The sequence below is a fragment of the Prinia subflava genome, chromosome 5, assembly GCF_021018805.1.
Source record: "Prinia subflava isolate CZ2003 ecotype Zambia chromosome 5, Cam_Psub_1.2, whole genome shotgun sequence".
In the NCBI taxonomy this organism is placed as follows: Eukaryota; Metazoa; Chordata; class Aves; order Passeriformes; family Cisticolidae; genus Prinia; species Prinia subflava.
This window is the reverse complement of record NC_086251.1, coordinates 26,398,357-26,424,364: the sequence shown is the minus strand read 5'-3', so window position 1 is coordinate 26,424,364 and position 26,008 is coordinate 26,398,357. Positions and strand designations below refer to the sequence as shown.

Here is a 26,008-nt window from a genome sequence, read left to right as displayed (position 1 = left end):
TGCTCTGCTTGTAGGAGACCAGGATGGCTATTCAGGTTACTGAATGGGAGATCTGTTGAAGCCAGCATGTTTAGTCCCAGACCAGAACAAGAGCTGCTCCCAGCTTTTTGGTCACCACCAGAGGCTACAGCACGTGACAGGAGGAAGCTCCATGTGTATGAGGGCTTTCACAGCTTAGGGATGGCTTCTCAAATGAATGCCCCAAAGTTGGGCCAGAATACAGTCACTGAGGAAGCACAAACCCTGAGGACTTTCCAAAACTTGCCAAGGACACAGCTTGAGAGCTACTGGGTAATACAGTGGCTTTTCAGGTCACTGAAAAGGGCTAAACTGAGAATAAACTGTCTCCATTCCCTGCCCAACCCATCATAATGGATTGTTCATGTCAGATAATAATAGTGTTTAACGTGGCCACTTCTGAGGACCAAATATAACTCTCCATCCCGGCATACACGTGGGACAAAACTGGCCATCCCAAGACCTTGAGTATAGTATTCAAAGCCACGTGTGGCTGCAGCAGCAACAGCAGCTCACAAGAAGGCTGAACCTCATCCTGCCTGTGTCTGGGCTAGGCTTACCATAACTCAGTTATGCTGCTCATTTGGGAATGCTCTTAGCTACAGCTGAACTCTGTTCTCTTTTAATTTATATTATTCCACCATCTCTTCCCTTCTCCTTTCTTGTCTTCCTCTCAACCACCTTCTTCAGTAAGCAACTGTGTTGAAATATTCCAGTCTCTCTGTTTCAGCCTCGTACATCTTTCATATGTGCTGGTTTTAACTTTCTGTGTGAATAAAGAGACAGGGAACTCTATTAAAGACTTTCATTTACTTTGTCTTCAGAATACAAGGATATCAGGTATGAATCTGAACTTTGAGATCAGTCTTATCCTTTCCTAGTTCCCAAACTCTCCTAGCTCTGCCTGGGTGTGGCAGGTGGCATGGTGTAGACAAGGGAGACTAGGATTGGATCACTGTATGGTGGATCTAAATTTGGATTTTTCTCTAAGTTTCAAGCCCCAGCCCAATCATAATCATCACCCCGAGCCCAAACATGGTTCCTCCACATGTCTGGGATGGTTGTTTTTTTTTAGAGGTGATAAACTGACACATCATATGTGTTATCTGTCTTTTGTGATAAATGCCAAGCTGTCAGAATGAAAATGTCACATAAATCACACATGAAGTATTTACGTTAAAAAAGATCAACTCATAAGAATTTCAAAAACCTTTCTGATGGTGCCACCATTTGCAGCAGGTTAGCCAGGTATTGCTAATATTTCCATTTCTGGAGTTGAAATAAACACAGCACATCAAAACAGAGTCATCAAACAAAACCAAAATGTATTTAACATGGTGCAACAGTCAATGCCATAAGAAATCACCATATAAGTATGCAGAGTTACATATAATCTACACATATCAATATGACTTTACAAATTTCATATTGCATGTTGATACACACAAAATGGACTTGGGAGGAAGCACTTGTTGCCGGCCCCTCTGGGGGCTCAGTTTCTTACCTACTTGTAAGGTAGGGTGAGACAACACTGGTTTTGAAAGTGACCCTAGTAATACGATCGTATTGCATTCTCCTGTGAGTCAGAGTGGATAACAATCTCCACCAGCCATGTGACAGAATGGTATGGAGCTTGCCCAGCATACAGCCATCCCTGTGGGGCGAGGTTTGGCAGGTGCGAGGTCCCAGGTGGGTCCCCAGTGTGGCCACAAGGTTCTTGGAGCAGCCCCTGGCTCTCGGAGGAGCCCAGGCCAGGGGGGCAGAGCCCACAGCCCAGAGTGCAGTGGCATGCTCTGTCAGGACCTGAAACCTTCTGGATTTGGAGAGGCTGGCACTCATCCTGGATGGTGCTACCCCTGCTCCAGGGGAAGCCCTGCAGGAAGAGCCTGGAGCCCCAGCAGGAATGGCCAGTGGGGCTGGCTCCCAGCTGTGCTCCCTGCCTGGGCCGGGGTGGCACCACATCTCACCTGGGAAGGTGTAGTGGGCTACAGACCAAAAGCCCTCCTCAGGGCACACAGAAAGCTGAAAGGTAATGCAGGCAGTCCTACAACTGCTGTAATAGACACTGTGGGTGGAAGAGCTTCCTAACAGCTCCAGACTCTCTGTGGGAGGGTTAATACCATATTTACCTTTCCCTCTCCAGCCCCTCTCCCCTTGACAAGCTGTGCTGCTGTGCTCAAGTTGAAGGAATGAAACAACCACAAACCAGGCCTACTGTCCTAAAAATAGTGGCATTAACAGGGCACTAATCTACATTATGGCTCTCAACGATTGTTATCAGGGGTGGAGCCAGACAAGGTAAACTACAGCTGGAAATGCAGCACTGTCTCTGCTGCAGACCAGGCAGGGCAGGGGGAGCAAAGGGCATTTTGCTATATCGGTGTACATCACTGCTCCTGAAAGAAAGTCCTCAGCACTTCTCAGGGACTTCATCTGTGGCTTTGCGAGCAGTCAGTGACATTTGTGCCACGAATACCTTACTTTTGACCAATGGAAGATAATTACACCTCGAAAGACATCCTCACTGGCAAAACCCCAGAAAAACTGGAAAACAGAAGTGAGAGAACTGAAAAAAGGGGGAAGGTGAGGGTAAAGCGAGAGGAGATGAACATGAACAAAGGAGAGAAGGAATGAGAGAAGAAGAGGGGAAAAAAGACTGGGAAAAACAAAACTTTAAAAAAAGCACCTCGTTTGGGGTTTGCAGGAGGTGACTCAGCCCCTGCAGATCTGAATTCTCCTTCTGACTTGACTCTGGCTGGCCGTGTGCCTTGTGCCTTGCTCTATCGGAGGTTCTTACCTTGCAAAGCATCCAGGAGGGCAAATGTACTGGCAAAGCACAAGCATTTAAAATCCTCCAGCAGTCACAACAATCAAATGTTGTGACTGAAACGTAAAAAAAAAGAATGAGGGTGGGATGGGAGGAGAGGCAGGGAATCAAGGAGCAGAGAAAGGGTGAGAAGTGAAAGAGTGAGAGGAATGGTGAATGAAAGATATGCGAGACCAGGTGGAAGGGGAGAAAATCTTGGGAATGAGGTTAGGTGTTGGTCAGTCTCTATGTCCTCTGGCAATGGCAGGGGGAAGAGCTGAAACAGGTCCTGCTGACCTGCTGAAGCTTGCAGGCTTCCCACTGGTGTCACCTGTGCCATCCCTGTCCCAGAGCAGAGGAGGCCTGTCATAGAGAGGTTTCTAGGCAGGAGGAACGCCTGACGTAGAAATGCCGCCTGTCCTGCCCCTCCGGCCTGTGCACGATCAGGACAGGGAAGAAGCGGGCGTCGTGGTAGGTGGGGGGGTTCTCGTTGACAGCCAGCTGGCTGGAGTAGGAGCAGCACCGCTCATCCTGGCAGCCCCGGTCGGCAATGCTGCTGCTGCGGCTCCTCCAGAGGCCTGTCCTGTGGGAGCCGTGGATGCGGCAGAGGGAGAAGCGGCTGGTGTTGAGGGAGAGGCGGGAGTTGCCGCTGCAGCTGTGGAAAGCGTGGCGCGAGAAGATGGAGGAGGTGCTGGAGGCGCGGTTGCAGCGCTCACAGCCGTGCGCCGCTTCACCGTACCGGCACACGGTGTAGCTGTTGTAGGCCGAGGAGCTGGCCAGGTCCATGAGCATGGCCTCCGAGTAGCTGGGGATCAGCTGCCGGTTGGTGCAGATGTGCCACTCCAGCTCGGTGCTGTCCTGCGTGGCGTCCCGTGGCATGCGGTACCGGTACAAGGGCTCCTCCGCCGCCGCGGACGCCGTGTACTCCAGGCCCAGCAGCTTCTCCACGTGGTAATGCACGTAAGCAGTCCGATACTCTATGAGCACCCTGAGCGGCCACGAGATCATCAGGATAGCTGCCACCCAGAAAGCATAGTGGGACACGTACCATGGGAGGTGATCCGGGTCTCCGTAGGCCATCATGAGCTCTTTAAAATCCACATTTTTGAGCTGCATGCCTTCCCTCACCTCCATGTAGTCATCTAGCCCCTCAATCTCAGTGAAGAAATGAGCTCTCTGAGTGAGGTAAGAGTTCTCAGACTCAATGTTGGCAAAGCTGAAGCACTTGGTGAACCTCAGCTTGGTGGCTGTGTAGCTCTCCAAGCCCAGGAGCTCCTTGGAGATGTCCTTGTATCCACAGTGAGAGTAGTCAAACTCAGCTTCAGCCACGTGTGTGTTGACCCTCTCGTGGTAGACCTGTGTGGTGGTGTAGGCGTCCCCGTTGCGGTAGCGGGTCACCTGCCGCGTGCGCCGTACGAAGTGGTAGCTGATGGCCTTCCACCAGATGCAGGGGGTGGCTTGCTGCATGCGGTTGATGCACTCGTACACGCTGTCCACGTCTGCCTTGTACTGCAGCTCCCTCTTGACGTGGCAGTGCCAGCACTCCACCAGGTACACCACATACAGCATGGAGAGGAAGGCCAGCGGGATATAAACATAGCCGTCCGAGCACGGGCTGTCATGGTAGATCATAGACTTGCCCTTGAAGGAGCTATCGAAGCTGAGCTTGGTGACTCTGGCCAGCTGACACCAGGCCACTGCACCCAGGCAGCCATACATGAGGATGGAGAGGAGGAGGCATTTCCAGTGGGACTCTCGGCACATGCAAGCACTCAGGGACTGTTTCACGGGGCGTTGCTTCAATCACACCGCCGTGCAAGGGAAGAGAAAGACAAAGAGAGAGCGAGGAACCCATCAGTCACGCTGCTTTGCACAACACACACACTGGCTGCTGCCATCAAGGCTGTGTCTGGCTTTTCTCTTGACTGCCTGAGAACTGGGACACCACCCTACTTAATACAAATGTCAATATAAACAGAAACACCCTGCCAGGGACAGAGGGCTCTGGACAAAGCTCTTTCTTTGCCTCTTTCTGGCTCTGGGGAGGGAAGTTGTTTGTGCAGCAGTGACTCGCTGTGCCCACACCCTGGGCAGATGGGACCTCTGCAGGGAGCAGGATAGGTCCCCATCTCCTTCTCCCTGCCTGCCGCCAGCATCATTTACACACCCTGCCATCTTCAGAGGTCGAGAGTGCTGTGCAGGTGCACAGCCAGAAGTGTGGGGCTGTGGGATTGCCCCTCTGCTTTGTGAGTCCCCCGTGCTTAAGCTCCCACATGCTGCTGTTGGGGAGTCTCAGGAGCAGTGTCTGTCGCAGAGCTGCGGCCCCACAGGTTGTGCCAGCGCAGGAGGACCAGCACTTCACGCAGCTAAAGCTGCTGCCTGACTCAGAGCTGACTCACATCCAACCCTGAAACCTACCAAATGATCGACACCATTTTCTTGGAGATGAGCCATCAGGAGAATGACTAGATTCAAGCACATTTAGTTGAAAAAATTGTCAAGATTACAGCACGATGCAGCATTGCTTCAGGCTGGTTACACCAGCTCTGACCTAAAATACTTGAAAGCTTCAGTGTTGAAGCTAAGGGTGTATGCGTGAATATTTAAAACAGCACACCCCCCCCTTCAAGTCCCAAAAGTCGGGTTGGGAGCAGAGCTGGGTTCACACTCCTGTACTCCCACTTTGTCCCCTGAGAGGGCACAGTTGCAGTCCTTATCCTAGCCCTGGTGCAGTGAATCAGCTGCACTGTCATACGATGTTCAGCTATAAAGAAAAATGCCAAATGGAGCCAAGCAGCGAGCGGAAACAGAGTTGTGTCCCTGCAAAGAGCAGCGGCAGCACGAGTTACACCACTGGCTGGCAGCTGTCTGTCTGCAGAGAGTTCTTGAAAAAAGTCCCCACTGCCCTAGTTGGTAATGAGGAGGGCTGTTTGCACCCCTTTTGTTACTGCCATCCTCTGCCTCTCCCCTAACTGAGGAAATGACAGTGAGAAAGCAGATACACACTGATACTCATGCATCATCATGCCCTCTGCTGAGCCTGAATTCATGCAAAAATAGAAGCACACTGTTACTCCTTCTCCCAAGGGCCCCTCTTTAATGCATCAAACTGCTCTTTAGATGCCAACAGATGCTAGGTTCAGGAAATATCTTCTTCTTTCTCCACAGATAAATTTCTCCCCCGGTAAAGATTATCTTGGACCTACAGCAGTTAGGATTCAGTAAGTGATCTTGAAACAGCAAGGAATTTAAGAAGCAGCATCTTGTAACTCAGGAAATAATAGCATGGAGCCACTGGAAAGAGGAGTTTGCTGTCTTCTCTGTAAGATGGAAGCATTGGCACCTAACTTTGCAGGGCTGTAGGGTCAGATTTAATACTGCTTTGCTTTTTTTTTTTTTTTTTCCTGAGACAGAGAAACACTTCTAAGTAACCATAGAGGGTTTTATGACTTGCTGTGAACACTGCAAGTGAACACACCATGAAAACTAGATTTCATGGGGCTTGGTTTTGATTTCATAGCTTTTAATCTGACACTGTGTAAGTGCAGAGTAATTTTATTGATTTTAAGAAGCTATACCAGTATACACTTGCAGGCACTTTGGGCAGAATCTGGCTCCTGATTCTTCCTGATGCATCCAGAAGGAATACGTAAAAAATTTATATTCTCATCCCAAAACTTTTGTACATGTGTCAGAATGAACTATAATTATTCTGGGTTGTATTCTGGCTTCTGTATTCTCTTTACAGCAGCTAAAACAGATGTAGAGAAGCTAAGTGGGTTATAAAGTACAGGGTACAAAACTTCTGTAGGTAGGGCAGTGAAAAAACTCAATATAGGTAAGAATGAGGCTGTTTTTCTTAGCCTTTTGCAGGAAACTTAAAAGGAAAGCCACAAAGTGGCTTCAGGCAGTCCCTAAATCAGCTAAAAAGTAACTAGAGAAGTTTTGGGAGTGCATGCCCTACGTGCAGTCTATGTACAGTCATGGAGAGTTTCATCCCTTGAAACTCTCATCAAATTCCCACTGCTTGGTCTCAGTGTGGTTACTGCCCCAATGCAGGCTTCTGCCCCAGCTGGACCCCAGGTCAGATCCCCAGACTCTCCTGACTCATGGGAAACCCACTGGAAATAATTGGCTTTTACTCTTTGTCTCTTCTTGACATGAAACTAGAGTTTTTAACTTCTACAGTAATGCAAAAATATAAACTGTAATGAAGAACTGCGAAGCTCTATGCTTTTTTTTTCTCCCCTGGAGGTTTTCTGAGGTGAAGAAAACTTTAAACATTAACATCTCTCTACTCTCCACTACTGAGACTGTGCAGAAGGAACAGCAGGACAATATCCCAACACATGAATTTTTGTTCTCATTCAGGCTTCTGCTGGTACCTCTCATTTAAAATTGCTTATGGTTCACACAGTGACCAGTGGCAGTGGACCCACCAAAAAATGCCCAGAAATCAGTTTCAATGTAAGGTGAGTTCTTAAGTTGTCCATGCTGCTCCAGGATCCCCTTTTTTTTTCTATTATTTGTTGGAAGCACTGTCAGCCTGGCCCTGTCCCATGCCAGTGAGGGCACATTTGCCAAAGGCACTGCAATCCCACCTTCCTTTATCTCACTTGCTTTGACTAACAACTTCTCTGTGGTCCAGCCTACAACCCACAGGCTGGCTTCTGTCCAAGGGGTGGTTCAACCAGCCCTGCTGCTTAGGGCTATCAGAGGCAGTATCAGAGTGGGCAAATGCCTCCTAATGTGCTTATCTCCATGAAATGCCATCTCCCCTTTGGGGGATGAGATAGCTCTGGTTCCACCAGCCATAGAGCAGCACCCAGCTGGGTTGGCAGTAGCTCAGAGGTTTGCAGGTCCAAGATGACATTTCTGTACTCATCCTCTGGAGGCACTTCAAAAATGGCCTTCAACCCACGGCATTGAAAGGGCTGGATCAGCCCAGGACAGATTTTCTCCGCTATTCTCACAGCAGCCTGCAAAAAAAGCAGCTTCTCTCCTCTTTGCATTAGTGAAGACAGGGAGACATAGAGCTCACTGCCACATCTGATTCACACACCTACCAGTCCAGTTCAGCAGGGCCTTCATGTTCAAAACTCTTCGGTAAAAAAGACAAGTTCTTTTACCTGGCTTTTCTGATCCGCTCTGTCACTCCTGCTGTTGTTCTTAAGCAAAGCCCAGTCTCTGCAGGTCCTCAGTTATAAAAGGATCTCTCTTCCAGGGTCCACCCCCACATCTGTCCTGCCTGTTTCAAGTTCTGACCATGTTCACCTGGCCTATAACCCCCTATTTCTCCTTGTGTTTGCTGAATTAATTATCTAACACAATTATACTATTAGAAACACTATTAGAATGTTTGTAAGAAAGACATGAAATAGATCATAACTACATAAAGGTATCAGACATTCAAAAATCTAATAAGAAAATATATATTTTAATCTCTCTCTGCATAACAAATTCTTTAATATGTTAAACCAGTGGCTCACAGACTTTATTAATTAACATACCACTTTCTTACAGGAATTATGTTTGTGGTACTGTGTGGAATTTTCTCCTTTCTGTGCATAGTGTTTTAGATTGAAGCAGGGCAAGCTTGTATTTCTGGATGAGTACAATAAATGCTTAAGGAAACTAATAATTTCCATGATAACTTGGGCTAGCCAGTGAACAGGAGTTGCATCCTTTGAGGAATGCTGTGGCATCTGTGTTGTTTTTATGTGGAATAAAAGCATAACCCCTGGAAAATCTTAATAGAGAAACATAATTGAAGAAAGCAAAGACAGGGAGCCTGACAGAAAGCCAGAGCCAAACAGAGACTAGAATAGATGGAGGCTCAGTTGCCAGGCAATTTGTCTGCAAGCTAGGACTAAAGGGCTTGGTTCTCTAACCAAACCAAGAGAGATGGCCTCCCTCTCCTGCTTGCAAGGGGCTTTGCTTTGGGCTTTGCTTCCAGCAGACCTGACAAACGTCCTGACAGATTAAATGAGGCACAAGTTTCCCAAAGAAGTTGTGGATACCCCATTGTTGGAAGTGCTCAAGGCCAGGTTAGACAGGCTTTGAGCAGCCCAGTCTACTGCAACATGTCCCTGCCCATGGAAGGGGGCTGGAACCACAGGAGCTTTGAAGGTCCCTTCCAACACAATCTGTTCTGTGATTCTACAGCCACGTATTGTGAAGTGGAATGGACTTGTCAACTCAAATGTTTCACCCAAAAGGTCCCAACTTGCTCTGATGACAGCACAAATTGTAAAAATCTCCTGTTATGAATGGAATGCCATGAAGCAGCACAGCTGAGATGTCAGTATCACTGTTTATGAATTTCAAGTTGTGTTAAGTACACATGCTGTTAATAACATCTTGCTAGTCTCTGGCATGCTGCTGAACTGCTTTCAGAGGCCTCCCTTCTCATTGCACCTGACTGGATTGGAAACTCCCGGGAACTCTTACCGAAACTATCCACAACCACAGGCCAAAATGCACTTAGCTCTTAGAACACTTATAACAGTAACCAAAAAATATTTTCCAAATTCTTCAGCAGATCTCAGCATGAATGAGGAAAATGCCATGAGTGAGAGGTGGCATGAGCGGGGAGGGCTGTGGGTGTCTGTGTTGTGAACCTTGTGGAGAGTGACAAGGTCTAGGGATAGCCTGCCCCGAGCTGTCCCTGGCCCCGGGCAGTTAGTCAGCTCAACAGCGCTGCTCTGCATTTGATTTTTTTTTTGGTCCATCATTTCTAGAAAGCTCAGACAGAGCAAAGGACCTGTGTACCACTTAGTCACCTCCACATGGTTTGTTTGTTCTGGTGGTGTGGAGCACTCTGAGACACTAAAATGATAGATGCTATTTAATTTGCAGCCACAATCACCAGAAAATAGTCTGGAAATCCCTAACTGCTGATAGAGAACCGGAATTTCAATTGACACCTGTAGGAGACAGGAGTTTCCAGGTTGGCAACATTTTGATTATTTCTCCTTTAAGAAACTCAGCTTGCAAATGATCCAACATCCAGGCAGTGGCTGAAAGGGCAATTGCCTTCAAAGGTACCCTCTGATGCCAGATGCCCAAGATCAAAAGCAGGTTTGGAAGGGCTGAGGTGGAGCTCCTTCACACAGGCATATCCACCCAGCTCCTCCTGGCTGAACAGCAGGCAGGTCAGGTCCTGGCTGCAGCAACCATAATTAAAACCATTCAAACGTGCTCTGTGTTGTAGGAGGGTGCAGATTGGGCTGTTAGTCTTGCCTAGTGTAAAGAGGTGGAGAGAGAGTCGATGAGGCGTGCACAGCCTGGCACACCCCCTGCTTAACATCTGGGGCCGAGCGTGCCCTGGTGGCAGGAGCAAAGGCCTGCTGGTGGTCAGGGTTTTGGAGCTCTGACCCATCCCCTGACTCCTCACAGGTGACCAGATTCAGGACACTGGTAGGTAAGTTGTAGCTGGTAACCACCCTAAGTGAGCCTGAAAGTGACTGCACTGGGGGTGGCCAAGAATGAAAAAAAAAAAAAAAAACTTTTCCTCAAACCCTGACTTTTCCTTAAAAGGTATATTCAAAATGTAATACTGATGCTAAAGAATGAGAACAACACATTTCTGGATAAGCAAATTGTGCTTATGACTCTAGGTCCTCTTTCTATTGACGGGTACATAGAACAAATTAATTCCTCAAGGCAGAAGCCAAGGCAGTCTGGCTATCCCTGCTCTTCTAAAGGAGCTCCTCACTTAGCAGAGGGAGGAAGGGCCGCACTCAGAGAGGCCCAAACTGATTCCACCAGCCCAGGTTTTTGAATGCCTAACCTGCCACTCTGGTGCCTCTGTTTTGTCAGTGTTGGCTCACTAGTTTTGCTGGCCTCTGGATACAAGCACACCTGAGAGCAGGATTCACCCACCAGCCATCCACTAGTGGTAAGGATTCTTACTAGACAATAAACAACCAGACAGTTCTTCAGCTCTTGCAGGTAGTCACAGAAATTTCTCCCATAACTTTGCATGGTTATGCTGGGTCATGAAGGTTCAGCTTATATTACGGCCCAATTTACATCTACACCTTAAGACTGGGAGACACTGTGCCTTCTCCACACAGCTCTTGTGTCTCACAGGCAATGCAATTTCACTCTGCCACCCTATGGACAGCCCAGAAACCAGGGACTGGTAAAAGCTCATCTTCCATAAATACACTCTGTTTTAACTGATAGCCTAAAAGAAATGATGAACCTGCAATTCCTTTTGAAATTTGTGCTGGTGATGAATTTTGTAATTTTTTTTAAAATTTACAAATTGCCTTTGTAATTTTGTCTCACTTCAGACCTCATTCATGGCAGTGAGGATGCCTGTTCTCCATGTGATGAAAGACTTCTTTTGTATGACTGCCTTCTCACTCAGAAGAGACTCCTCCATTCTAATGATGACATCTCTCAGCCTTCTTTTTGACAATTTAAAGAAGCCAAAGTCTTCAAGTCCTTCACTTCACTGCTCTAGCTCTTTCTCGTGCTCTGCTCTCTCTTCAGCACCTTGAGAGCCTTCTTAAGTCTGTACCTTGCAAGTAAATAAAGGACTTCAGCACTTATTTCACTGACATCATACCAAAAAATAAAATCACCTTCCACTCCCACTCATTCCACCTTTTTACTGTCCTCAAGATTTGCATTAAGAGATTTCCACCCAGCAACATCCCAGGAGCTCATGTTCAACCTCTCACTCACTTGGCTCCCAGGTATTTTTTGAGTCATTCTTTCTGAGGACAACTGAAATGTTGGCTGCACTCTCCACCCTGAAATGTGTAACTTCAGATTTGGCTTCAGACTGAGTAACTAAATTATCAAATGGAGGAGATCCCTAAAGAAAATTGAGCTCATCTCATCATTATAGACCTGCCTGCTAATGTTTGTGCCAACTGTAAATGTTACCAGCAGAGATTTTATGCCTAATTCCAATGAACAGTGTCAAATCTGGTAATTATTCCTGCAGAACTCTGCCAGTCTAATAGCTAAATACTCCATTAACTTAAACAAGACAACCTTTTTCACAGAGTTAAGTGTCAATCACAAAAACAAGGCTGTAAGCATCATGTGGACACTGAGGTGCTCCTCACATTTCCAGTGTTCACTGCCAGGAGTAATTCCACGAGCAGTTCTGCATACCAGACTAAGAGAAAAGCTGCAAAGCTTCAGCAGAGCACATCATCACCTAGCCTGCTATGTATGACCTTCATCAGTAGCTGTATTTTACTCCAGAAGTAGCTGGGTAGCAGTGTGGGCTTGAAGCATCTCTTGTTCTAGCTGCCTCAGTAGTGCTCGTGGCATGCAATGGTTACAGTGACACAAAAACCTCTTGTTTTATCCCCTGCCAACTTTGACCAGCACAATAAATTTGAACTGAAAGTCACCAAACTGACACCAATAGAAGGGGAAGAAATAGCCTGTGATGTCTAAAGGAAATATGGCAAATTATTTTGGAGTCACATACTTTAAACATTTGATCTACAATTTTGCCTTATCCTTGCTATTTCTCCATATGTGTCTATTGACAAAATGACTGTTTCCTCTTCTGTCAGACTTTATTCTTCAGTCTCCTTGAAAACTCCAGCATGAGCTGTATAAGCAGAAAATATGCTGCTGCAGCATGAATTTATTCTGTTTGTTTTGTGGACGGTTTGGGGCCCAAGCTTGACTGTCTGTGCCTGGTTCACAGACAGGAACCTGTGTTCCCTATTTTCAAAAGCATTAAAATTCTCCTTTGAGGATGTCATATCAAAAGCATTTCCTGTCCTTTTAAATCCCGTGTGCATTTGTCCTTGGTGACTGACCTCAAGAGCTGCAAATTTGCTGAAGGAAAATGTTATCGTGTCTAAAATGAAAGAATGAGAGAAAACAGAAGGTAGCAAAGATGTGGCCCAAATGGAATTAGAGAAATGAGGGAAAAACATGGAAGGTAGGAAGAAATGAAAGAGGGAAAAGGATAGCCAGGACACGCTCCAAATGCCAGTGCCACTGAGGCAGGGGGAGAGTGCTGGCAGGTGAGGATAGAGACCAGACAGCCCAGGCAGGAGCAGGAGGGAATCACATTCAGAGAAAGGACCCGGGTGAAGATTAATGGAGGCAGCACTGAGCCTGACAGCACCAAAGCATCCCATGAGCCAGCAGTTACCCCGGCCCATCCATGGCCTGGAAAGCAGATATTCTTGAAAAGCTGCTTTCTTGCTGCTGGGAACTTCTCCAAAAACAGATCTATGCCCCTCTCTCCTCCCCACAGCCTGAGGGGTAGGATAAGGCTGTGCTAAACTGGACCAGAGATTCCCACAGAGGTAACATCGTGCTGCAGGGCTGATGCTGCAGCTGTGTCTCAGCAGGATGTGGCATCACAGCATGCTCCTGCTCTCTGTCAAAACCTGCCTTGGGGGCTACAGGGTGACTTTACTGTCTTCAACAAAACAACCCCACATCTTGTGATTACTCATGTAAGCAAAGAGTTAATCTTTTCCCCTCTTATTTAGCAAGAATAATCTTCCTGTCCATGGGGAAAAAGGAATGGGGGAAACACTGACAGAGAACTGCGAAAAAAGAGATAAATTCAGATAAGAAAGAAGAAAAAACAGTGGATAAATTAACACCAGTCATAACTGAATCTGCCCCTATGGATTTGTGCTTGTGATTAATACATACCAATGAGATACTTGAGAGGGAAAGAGTAATCAATAACCACACGTCATACACTTTGGCAGGTGGTGACCAGAGTCTGGATGAAAGCAGAATTTTTTCTCTAACTATGACAGACTCCTCAGTCTTGGTCAAGACAGAGCAGGAGGGAATGTTTCACCTCCTGATGGCAGGATATAACACAGAGAGGACCACAGAGGCCTGGCTAGAAAAGCCCTAGGCTATGCTATTAATCAGAACTGAGGAGAGCCCTTACACCAGGACCAGGCTGTGGTGCTGAGAAGGGCTTCACAACTTCTGCAGTGGACAGGGATGACACAAGAACAAGGAGATTTCTATCCACTGTCCCCAAGCAGCACAACAGATGTGGGTGCAGCTACCATCTTCCAGCTCCCTAGGTGATCCCGGTGAAAGACCAGCCTAAGAAGCCTGGGGTGAGTGAGCAGGGAGGTGACAATTGCAGGAGAAGTGCAGCCTCTCACTGCTTTCCAGGGCTAAGTGAGCTCCCAGGTCCGATGTCCATTAATACAGTGAGAAGGATCCTGACGGGATGTGCTACCCCAGACATTGGTGTAATGGTGGGCAGAAGTGCTCCTCCACCACGTGACCCAATCTGGGCACCACATGGGGTATCAGTAATAAGGCCTGGTAAGGAGAACGGGAGATATTCCTACAGTCATCTCATCAATCCCCTCCTGGGGAGCCTGAAACAAAATGCCTCCTGCCATCCGTCTTGAACGGCAAGAAGCCCATTACTCCCAGCTCCTGCTGAGCCAGTAGCAAGGAAAGGGAAATACCAGGGATAGAAGGCAACCAAAAAAAGGCCATTTCACATCAAAGATAATCTTCCTCCAGTCCCTGAACACAGAGCAGATTGGCTGCTGCACATCCATTTGCTCCTCTGCCATGAAACTCCCGCGAGAATAAAAACTTCCTGCAGGTGGGTGCCATGATGTCAATGTATGGCAGGAATGCTGTTACTAGGTTTGAGAATAAGAACCTGCATCATGCACTCCACGTATTTGGAGCGTCACTGGCTCAGGCATTGGCAACTGCCCTCCTGTGGTGAGCAGGGATTGTCTGGCTTCTCCTGGTTTAAATCCCTGTGGAGACATAATCTCCTTCCATCAAGGGAGCTGCCAGGGGGAACACCTCAGGGTACACAAAATGGTAGCATTAAATCCTTTATGCAGCAGAGCCTATTGCAGGACAAGTCAGAACTATGCAAAGACACAAATCTTGCTGATCCACCTGAATTTCAGATGCTAGGACACCCCTAAAATACCACACAAAGACAGTCTGTTATTTCACACCAATCATCCTTGTGAATTCAAGCCAGCATCTGAAGACGCGGAAAACAGAGGTCAGGACAGAAGGAGCCTACAGTACTCTAAAATGTCAGATTCAGGATTAGGCCCTGCAGGATACTACTGAGTTCTTCAAGCAGAAATAAAGGAAACCCCAGAAATAAAAGCCATTTGGATCCTTGCCAACATATATGCTGCTCATTACAGCAGGATGGAAAAGCCACTCAGTACAATACAAGGGTGCAGATGTGAGTGTCACAAAGAATTTGGCCCTAAACACATCCACAAGCAATGCTTCCTCATGCTGCTCCAAGGAAAACTGTGCAGTTGCATCCCCAGTGCCAAGGAATCCTAGCAACAAAATGGTCACGATTTACAAAATAGAAATTAGGGCTGGTTTTGTGGCAGCTTTTTACAAGATCACCAAAATGCTGCACTAACAAAATTACTGCTTTTCCCCCAAATTGCTGATGCTGCTGCCACTGGCTCTCAGCTCCATACCAATAAAAAGCTCATATTTGGAGGCAGAGGATTTTTCCCACTAATGCCAGTGCTGGGTATAAGCTCATCAAGAAAGGAAAGCTGGGATTCAAGCTGCCTCAGAGCAAGAGAGTAACTCCAAGAACAGTTCTTTTTTCTTTTTTCTACACTTCAAGCACCCATCACACTTAGCTCATATTTCCTACTCCCCTGCCTTGCATATTAGTGGTTTCTACTAGACACGGGGTAAATTTTACAGGTATAACTAAGTGGCTTACCTCAACACTTATCAGTTAACTCATAAAAGCATCACATAACTGCAAGAAAGTTCCTGGGATGCAGTTCCCAGCCACTGTTGGATTAGTAAGGCCAAGCAAATGGCACCAGCCATAGCTGCATGTGCCACTTGGTATTTTGCAGCCTGCCTCATGCCCAGACAGCCACTTGCCCCCCACCACAGCAGCACAGAGGTGCCTGGGCAGGTGCCCTTGCCCCTGTTCCCACACTGCAGGGATGTACTAAAGAAGGGCTGATGGCAGCATCCATCCTCCTGTGCCTGCAGAGTGGAGAGATCCTCAGCAGTGCTCTGGCCTGTGAAAGGCAGACCCAGCTCCCTGCACCCCTGGCATGCACAGAATTACCACAGCCCCCAGGGATCAGCCAGGTGCAGCTGCTGACTGGTGCCCACTGAGTGGCTTTGCTGAGATAAAGGGAAAATTGACACCAACTAAGAGAAAACAGAAGGGATAGTGGGACCAGCTCCCACTGCTTCAGTCCTTGAGGGATGGGAATTGCAGGGAAGGGAGAAGAGGAGACTAGCTTTCTGCCAGCCTCTGTGCTTGACAAAGTCTCATCTGGGTTCAACAGGAATGCTGTAATGCTTGCTTTGCTCCCACCTTCACACAGGAGATGCAGCCCCCCAGGGGTGAGAGAGGAGCCAGCAGGGAGAGGAGGCTGGCTGTGCTCCAGTAGGTGAGTGTTCTGTGCTGTGCACACCATCAGCCTGCAGCAGGGCACCTTAGTGCCACAGTCCAGTGGTGTATGGAAACTTGTTCCTTCCCACTCCCAGGTTCCTAGGCTCGCTGTGCTCTCCTCATCCTTGGGGAGCATGTCCTGTGCCTTAGTGCTCTCACCACTGCCACAGGTCTTGTGTCCTGCCCAACCTTCCCTCAGCCTCAACATGGGGAAGTGAGGGACTGATCTGAAGCCAAGCTGGACAACAGCGATGGACCAGCTTCCCTGGGGGAAAAAGCAGAGAGCCAGTAAAGACATCCTTGTGAGGAGCAAGCCATAGAGGTGTTAGTTCCACACCAGTTGTCTAGTTTGCAGCTTAGTCATTGAATGCCTCTGTTTAGAGACTTCATAAATGAGAAAAATAGTTCATTATTATGAATCCCTTTTAATCTTTGCTCAGTCTAAAGGAACACCTTGAGATTTAAATGAAGGATATAGAAACAGCTCTCAAGTTCTCAGGAGAAATATGATCCAGGACTGATCCAAGCTCCAGTGAAGTCTGGGGAAGCCTTACAAAGGGACCTCAGAATGAAAGTTTGCACAGAACCATGGCGTTTTATTTTTATTCTCACTTATTTGCAATGGCATCCTTTTAGCTAGCTAAACCAGAACAACCTGGCTCTGTGATTTAAACTCTGAACTTCCAGCCTTCCCACGTGTGACTTCCCAGCTGGAGCCCTCCAGCCACACCTCAGCAGAGGCAGTGGCAGCAGTGCTGGGCAGCTGCAGCTCAGGCTGTGGCCATACCAGGTCCTTCCTGCTGCTGAGCTGAGCATCCCTCGCAATAACACCCAGCCACCACTTAGGCTTCAGCTGCTGTCAGGTTTGGGGAGTGTGTTCCCATCTCTGCACCTTGCTGAACACAGCTGTGACCTCAGCACTGTCAGGTTTTTAGAACGGTGCTCTGGTTAAGATAAGGGAGTATCCCAGCAGCTAATGCTTCCCTGGGAGAAACAAGTTTTCATTATAAATATCACTTCTCTCCCTCTTGCTTCTCTGTGACACATTCTGCAGCAATATGTGACAGCACAGCAGGTGAAAACTTCAATGAAAATTCATTTAAAAACCTAATGGTTAAAAGGGATTCTGAGAGCCAAGACACCTGGCTTTTATGTCCTGCCTTGACTTTGACCTATGGCATGCTGTCAGTACGCCTTCTTACACCTCCTGAAGACACTGAAAAAACAGCACCTATAAAATGATTTCACATGAGCATTGCAGCAGCACACTCCAGGAAGGTACATCATCTGCATGCAAGATATTCACCCTGCCACTCTGAGTACCAGCTGGTGGGAAGCAGAGGATTTACCTCCTTGCCCTGGTCTGCTGACAGGCAGTCCCCTGCAGAGAACCATGGAACACCTCAGGCCTGAAGACAGACTGTCCTCTCCACCCTTTCGGCACATGCCCTCACTACACTCCTCTTCTACCAGGTACTGGCACTTCTGCCTGGCTACCTCACCTCTAGGAAGCCATGAGGAAGTTGGTTTTTTTTTATTTTTGGTGTTTAGAGGGACCTTAATGCTGGCAGGACTCTACTGGCAGATGCTACCACCGCAGCCTCTGTGGTGCTCTGTGCTCCCCCTGCCCATTGCAGTGTGGGGCAGGTGGCACGACGCAGGTGGCACGACTCAGGTGGCACGGCTCAGGTGGCACGGCTCACTCCTGGGCACGTGCTGTACTCCACAATTCTTGGGTCATCTCCTAAGGGCAGTCAATCACACGAGTATGAGGAAGGCCTCCATCCATAAATCCATCACCACAAATCACTTGTCTCCCAAAGCAAGAAGTCTCTGACTGATGCCATTCTCCTCCTTGGTAAGGTCACATTATTCAGACTCCTCATTTGTCAACCACCCCAGTTACCTACCCTCGGTTTCCTTGCCAGGACTGGGACCCTTCACGACCTGCTCTTTGCCCTTTGCTGTCGCTCCTACCTTGCCAGGCCCTGTTCTCACCAGCTGGTGGCTGTTTCCAGCCAATCTGCCCTGAGGCCCAGTACCACCAGTCTTTCCTGACCAAGGCCTCTGGTGGCTGAATGCTGAACCAGGGTGTGCAACACCTCAGCTGTATGGGAATGGTGCTGTGTGTGAGTTGGGATTCTCTGTGCACTATTCACCTGATGTAAAACCACGGAGGCCAGAAGTTTGCACATTTCAGAGTGAAATCCTCCCAGTGGCATGCATGGCACCTTGAGAGAGGCTGCCAGCTACATCAGACACTGCTTCACAACCCTAACTCCACACTGGGAAGGCTGCCAGCTCCTGTGCCACGCACAGCCAGGCTCTTCCATCCTTCCCACTCGTCATCCGTCCTGCCTGTTTTGGGCACTTGTCCTCCCTGCTTTTACTGCAGGGGAGATGAGCTGTGGGCAGAGCAGCCAGTGCTCAGGGAGGAGCTGGCACGGGTGCCTGCCAATGCAGCCCAAATCCCTGCCCCACCGTGTGATGCTGCTGGCAGGGCTGTCCAGCCCCACTGCAGCAGCATCCTCACTATAACACATGGCTGGCTCCCCTGCAGAGTGCTGCTGAAATGAAGCTGCCCCGTTAGAGTTTTGGGGAGTTAACAGAGCTGTCACAGCAACTGTGACCTCGAAAACTTCACTATTGCTATTTTTAACTTTACTGGTCTTAAGCTCTGAGGAACACAGTGAATGATTGGAGTCTGAAAGTGAACTACATTTTCCATTATTAGAACTTAAAAACTAATTAACTACTTAACCATACTTTATCCAAAAAGTAGAACTTGTGAAAACTCAGACACAGCCTCATCTGCTGTGTCACAACAGTGTCACTGTAACAACTGAAGGGCCTTACAGTGCTGGTGATAGCTCAGCAGCCACTACTTTTGATTTCAATTCATGACAGCGTGTTAGGACACATGGAGAAACAAGCCCTACTCACTGTGGATTACTTGGGGATACTTTACTCCTTTTATTCTCTGTTTCCACAAAGTCCCTGGTCACTGGCAATGATCTGAGCTATTTCCTTCCAAGGTGTAGAAAGAGATGAAAGGAGGTAAAGTGCTGCATTTTCAGGGAGAAGATACCTCCTACCTCAGTCTTGCAATGGCTTGCACTGACTGCAAAGCATCCTTGGTATCCACACTTCCCTTCCTGGAGGAGATCATCCTCTGGGGTCTCTGAGGTGAGAAAGGGAGAACAAGGAGAGTATTTTGGGCCTCCAAAAAGTGGGCAGGCCCATTGCTCTTCCACCAGCATCAGGTGGCTGTCTGTCCACCTGAAAGAACAGCATTAGAAACCAAGTCTGAAGGGCACCTACCACCAAGTCACCTAGTCTGTCCCTTCCCATGATGCGACATCTACACATTTAATATACATTTGCCTAAATTGTCCTTGTAACCCTCCAGTAGCAGAACTCCATGAGCTCCACACTTGCTACAGTCCAGGGCTTCACTGAGAAAATTCCCTTGCTGGAGGGATTGGAAAAGTCAGCCTGAAGGAGCAATTCACTTCATTCTCAGCCATGGTGGCAAGGAGGAGAAGACTGTCTGTAGTGACCCACACAACTGGAGACCAGGCTGCCCTTCAGAGCTCAGACACATTCATTTGATATTTCCTATCTATTTTTTAAAAACCTCTTGACAGTTTGTCATGTGAAGTGCAGAGAAGACAGCCAACTCCAAGGCCCCAAGAACAGACATGTTATCAGAAGATAAAGTGGGACAACAAAAAGAACAAAAGCAGAAAAAAATGCCATAGCTCAGCATGGATTTTCTTATGACAGGATCTGCAATGCAAATACTGCCTGAAACTGCAGGATCATGAAAAATACTGCCATTCCTGATGGACTTTTTCCTTTGTCTCTGTGAGGGAAATAATTTAGAACAAAGAATGAGGAGCACTCTTTGGTTTATGCCTGCTGAATAGATCAAGGGCAGGAGAGGAAGAAAGGAGCCTGTCCTATTTGACCTCCATGTAAGAGAGAATATCATGCACTTTGCCTTAAAAAGGTCACTGTTTGGTCAGTCATACTCACTTGGGATGGTGACAGTCTTCCACCAGGCTAACCAGCACCTATCATTCAGGGGATTAGCTGAGCAGGTTTTTGCATGAGGTTTGGAGGAGCCAAGGAGAAGGAAAAGAGTTTTCCTGCGAATCATGTCTCACTCATTTCCTACCCTTCCCTGGGCAGTGTCTGTTGTGTGAGTGCCCGGGCAGCTTTTGAAGGGGATGGTTTACAAGGAAATAGCCCCTCTCTGGAGATTGATACCCAATGGTATCTCAGCAGCTTTTACTTAACCTCTCATCCACCTGGGTACAACTCAGCCCATAGATGGGGACAATTTTAAGCTAACTGGTCTGTTAGTAAGGGCTTTATGCCTGGTGTTTTCAATGCCATAAAATAAGTCTTGACAAATAATATGAATGTTGGAGGAAAAGGAATAAAAAGCTGGGTAACTAAATGGAGTCAATGCCCCAAGCAGAGGGTGTCTCTCCAGGGCCACACTGAAGAGGAAGGGTCCCAGCTACCCTTCTGACCCGACAGCCCGTAAAGCTGTAACTTGCAAACAAGCACCATGTATGGTTTCTTAACTTGTAACACCCCTTTGGCATTGTAGTGACCACACGTAGCACTTTACAAATGAGCCCCTGTTGCATTTTTGGTGGTAACATAAGGAAAATGAGGCAGTTTTAAGTGGCCCCTCTTTTCTGTAAAATTTCCATCAGAAAGCCAGTGACTGTGGGTTTCAGGAACATTGACTCATGAGGTTTTCCCTTTTATTTAAATAGCTTAACTGATTTCATTATGTCATACCCAATTTAAGTTTTTAAATATGGAAGAGAAGATAAAAACAGGCATGGACAACTGCTATTTGACTTTGCCAGTACAGACAAGACAAATACATATTTCAAAATGTCAAGTGGCTGCTGCTTTCAGCTTTCTTCAGTGATTACTTGGCATTGGAAACAAAAAATGAGGTTTCTGCTCACCAGCTTTGTTTTCCTGAAAAAAACCCACCTGATTTCCAACTAATTTTTAAAGATTTTAATATTTAAGACATTTCCCAATTGAGTTATAAATTGGCAGAAATTAAGAAAAATCACTATTAATTCTTTAGTGCAGGTATAGGCTGTCACAGTAACAAGAACAGCAGCCAGCCTACTGCTTAACCAGGGCAGTACAGAGCAGCAGGTTCTGCTGTTTCAGAGAGGAAAGCAAAGTCAAGTATCTCCAGAGAATCAATCTCCAGCAATAACTGTGGAAACATTTGGAAAAAAGAATCTTTTGCATACTCTCCCTGAAAGATCTTGATTCCTCTTCACAAGAGTTGGTGGAATGGTAGAATCCCACACTAATAACAAAAGCACATCTGTTCCAGGTCATTCAGCTCAAGCAATTAATGTTTCATTAGAAAAAACCCAAACCAGAGCACTGTCAGGTAATCTGAGGGCTTGCTCTGACATTCAGCAAAGTCAGCAAGAAACCTACATGATCCTTGGCAGCAGAGGACAAGGGCTGAGGCAGGTACTCAGGAACTGCTGCTCTCCCTCCTGCTCTGCAGCTGCAGCTTTGCTTGTCCTTCTTTCAAAAATCATAAGGCTTCAGACACCTTCTCTGTTACTAGCTCAGGGTTGCATTTATTTAATACCCAATAAAGGCAATTTTTGGTCATTGTTACCATTAGGTCCATGCATTTGATCTAAGTGAAATCCATAAATGACAAGGCTTAACAGAGGAGCCCATGAAATGCCCATTTAATACCAATACAGGGCATGCACATGCAACTGCAGGCCCAGGTGCAAAAAGGCTATTTGCATGGTGATGGGGAAGGCATGAGGAAAGACCAACATTGTAGGACTGCAGTGTTGAAATATCACAGGCATTTGAGATATAGACTCAAATGTGCAAATGTTTGTGTTGGAACAGAAGAAAAACTGAGAACAGGATGAATGAAGCAAGACACAGATAGTGTTTAGCAGAGAGATCAAGTGCTTTCTTTCTACAAATGGTTGTTTTCAGATGTTTTTATGGTGGACTTTAATCCATTGAAGAGCCTTCAGTAGCTCGTGGTCCTAGACCAAATAAATTAAAAAATCCCTTCCAGCAGTAACTATCTATTGATCATCTGCAGGGCTGTAATTACATTGGTGTGCTCTACTGCTGGAACACCAGCTGTATCCTGGATCCAGCCACAGCTCTTCACGGTGAACTGTGTCGCAGGTGTTTAAAAAGCAATCAAACAGGAGAAAACCCTAATTTCCACCCATGGATGACAGTTTTTTCAACCTGAGCTGCAAAGCCAATTTTCAATTATAGGTAGTTTAAACTGCTGTGTGGTTTTCAGCTAAGTATCCTGCAGCTTCACATAGGCTTTGTTGAGGCTACTGGATTTTGACTACAGGGTTATGTGACTGTTGATGAGCCACGGGACCTGTTAACAAAAGCTTTAAGCAGACTAACTGCACACAGCAACGTTCCAGGGCTGCTTTCACTTCTGTTTCCAATTTTCTCTTCTCTAAGCCTGTTTCAAGGCTGCTCTCTGCATTCCTAGGAGCATGTACATTCATTTTTATCTCCATATTATGAAGGAAGTTCACTCATTTCCATGAACTGCACATGGATTACATGACGTAAGTGGCAGACTTGTCAAAACTGTTGGAAGCAAAGGCTACATTAGGTGTAGAAGAAAATCCCAGGTATTTCTAAAACAGGACAGCTTGCTGTCCCAAGTGTGCAGAATAGCGCACACACATTGTCACCTACTGTCACGCAACCCTGCAATTCTGTCTGGCCAACACCTTGTGGCTCAGGATTCTGTGTCAACACTCAGACACATCCATTATTCCCTCTCTATGATGTGCAAGGCCACAGTAAGTGCTTCACAGATGATCTGAAGAAACATATTACGCTATATTTTATCTACTGTTTTCTGTTGCAGATTAGGCAACAGGAGTGCCAAGGCTCCAAGGGAAAAGGAGAGGCATGACCTCCTCCTTTGCCCCCAAACACCTGAAAGCCACAGAGCCCAGACTGCAAGCCCGTTCTCATGCTCCGTGTGCCCCTCCGGCCACCTCTAGCAGCGCCTCGCAGAGCTGCAGTCTCCTTGACCATTTCACAAGTCCCAGGGAAGAGGTAGGCTCTCCTAGGCCAAACGCCATGGGGCTCATTTGGCCGAACTTCACTGGGCAGGCCCCCTTTCCCCCCGCTGCACGGTGCCGGTGCAGAGGCGCCGGCCGGCCGCGCCCCGAGCCGGGGCCGGTCGGTAAAGCCGGGCAGGCAGCGGGGTCCCGCCGGCGGCCCCGGCCCCGCAGGGCGCGGCGGGGCAGCACCGCAGCGCACCGCGGCCGCAGGGACCCGGGCGGGCTGTGGCTGCACTCCTCGGCTCTCCCCGCGTCGCGAACACCCCCAGCCCGGGCACCCTCCTCCGCCGCGGCTCCCCACGCCCCACGGCCCTGCACCCCGTCCCCGCGGCGGGGCTGCCTTGGCCCCTCCAGTCTCCCCCGGCCCGGCCCGGCCCGGGGCGGGCGCTCCCGCCGCCGCTCACCTCCTCCCGCTCGGCGGCGGCGGCCCCCGGCGCGGGGGTGCTGCCCGGCCCGCTCTCAGCAGCCGCCTCGGCTTCCCCCTCCGAGGACATCCTTGGCCATCACCGGCAGCAGCGGCGGCGGCGGGGGCTGCGGGACCCCGAGACGGCGGAGCCCCCGCGGACCGCGCCCCGCGCCGTGCCCGGGGCTGGGGCGAGCCGCCCCCCGCGCCCAGGGCCACCCTGCCGGGTGCTCCCGACTCCCTCCACCATCCCAGGCAGGCGGGCAGGAGGGAGGGAAGGAGGCGGCGGAGGGGAGGAGAGAAAGACGAGGCGGAGTGGGGGGGTGCCCCGGCCGCTCCCGGCCCCCCCAGGTGGGCAGGCGACTGCCCGGCGGCTCCCGGCGCACCTCTGCGGGCGTCTGGGAGCTGCCGGGCGTGCCCCCTTCCCGGGATACGACCTCGCAACCCCTACCCTTCCGGGGTGCCCTCTCCTGTCCTCTTCTCGGGGTGAGCCTCGCTCCCCATCCCCGGGTGCGCCCCGCCCGCCCCGGGTGCAGCCCCGCCGCCGGCCGCCCCCTCTCAGCGCATTTTCACGCCTCCGCCGCCCGCAGCTCAGCCTCGGCCACTGCTCCCGCTTTTCCCCAGCTCCCGGACTTCGCCCGGGCTGGCGGCGGGACGCGGGCCGGCAGCAGCGGCAGAAGGGGGAGGAGGAGGAGGAGGAGGAAGGCTGCTCCGCGGACGCGCTCCCTCACGGAGCAGCCCGACGATGCCCCACTCCCGTCCCTGGTCGCTGAACCGGCGCACCGGGAACAGAGGGCAACGCTGCCGGGACGGAGCTCTGGGGCTGCCCCGGTACCATGGCCCTGCTGCCCTCCTTCACCTCCTTATTGTCGCAGGAGTAGCTGGCAGTAGAAGTGGAGGCACCCGGCTGCTCCTGCCCCTTTCTACCCTCCTTGAGGCCTGAGCCTGTTCTCTGGTTTTATCTGCCTCCTGCACAGGCTTACCCCCACAACTGCAGCCTCCTGCAAACTCCCTGCCCTGCCAATATTTCCTCCTCCTGCTTGCATCCTGTGCTCAGCGCATCCAGTCGTGATTGGCTCTCCTGCTGATGAGGACTGGTGTGCTGCACCATCTTACCTTGGCATGTTTGCTTCATGTTTCATTACACTCTTGTGAGGCTCATCTCCTTTGATCCATTTCTCTCTCTGTGGCTTAGAGCAGCATATATTTTAAATCCTTCATAAAAATCTTACCAACAGCCAAGTGAACACTCTTGAAGCGTCAACCTTCACTTTAATATTCGTACTTCAACTCCTTCACAATGTGCTTGCTGCTTTTTTGGGCATGCTGCTCTGAAAAATGCCACTCTAGGTTCAAGGCACTCAGGCTGCATAAGAGATTGTTTAGAAGGACTGTAGAGCAGAGAATGGTGCTTGGTGTGTGAATGCATAAAGCAAAAAACCACAAAACTTGGATTTTCTAAAAGTACTGGGCTCTGCTAAATCTGAATTTTAGGATATTCACTGCGTTGGAGAAGTCTTGGCTGACGCCACATTGAGAAACCTATCCATTCATGGGGGTGCAAGATGTCCATGAGGGACAATTAGCAAACTCCCTTTGCCTCACATGTCTCTGGCTTACACTGCAGCACAGTGACTGCCACTGCAGCTACAGATACATGTGCCTTGTCCTCCCCTGGTGACATCTCCTCCTGGCAGAAACAGCATTTGTTTGGCTGCATCCAATATATAAGTCCAAAGTAGTCTGGCTTTTACTTCTCTCAGACCTGGAGAGGAGCTGTGAGATGCACAGTGGAAGGGACTACAATGCAGGTTTATGAACCACATGAAAATACACATTTAAAATACCCAATTTCCTCTTTGTAAGTAATACAATGGGAAATATCTGGAGGATAAGATAGTCAACAGATAGGCAGGGAGTGGGTCACATCTAGGACACAGAAAGAAGCCAAAAAGAATGCATAAGAACTACCTGTGACATACCCACCAAGATCTAGAGAGCAATGGAGATATTAAAAGTGTTCTTTATTGTCATACCTGTTTGTCTAGGTGGTTTTAGTGACCCTTAAATATGCTATGGAATGGGTACTGGGGCATGATGAGGTGGTGTGGTTAGAAGGGGAATGTTCCAAGCCAGAAAACTGTGCACTGAGAGACTGGGAATGAACTTTATATTTGTGCCAAATTTCTATTTGTAAGGACTGTTAAAAAGCCCTAATGAAAGGC

The 26,008-nt window shown here is 48.6% G+C and overlaps 1 protein-coding gene across 1 annotated transcript; it reads right to left on the bottom strand.

Moving 5' to 3' along the window:
- Positions 1-1,361: 1,361 nt before the first annotated feature.
- On the bottom strand, positions 1,362-24,174 carry LOC134550588 (transmembrane protein 151B-like). The gene is made up of 2 exons (XM_063397332.1): positions 23,785-24,174; positions 1,362-4,621 (listed from the first exon to the last, which is right to left on the bottom strand). Exons 1-2 carry the CDS (start codon positions 23,872-23,874, stop codon positions 3,191-3,193), a joined length of 1,521 nt encoding a protein of 506 aa, XP_063253402.1. The 5' UTR covers positions 23,875-24,174; the 3' UTR covers positions 1,362-3,190.
- Positions 24,175-26,008: the final 1,834 nt, after the last annotated feature.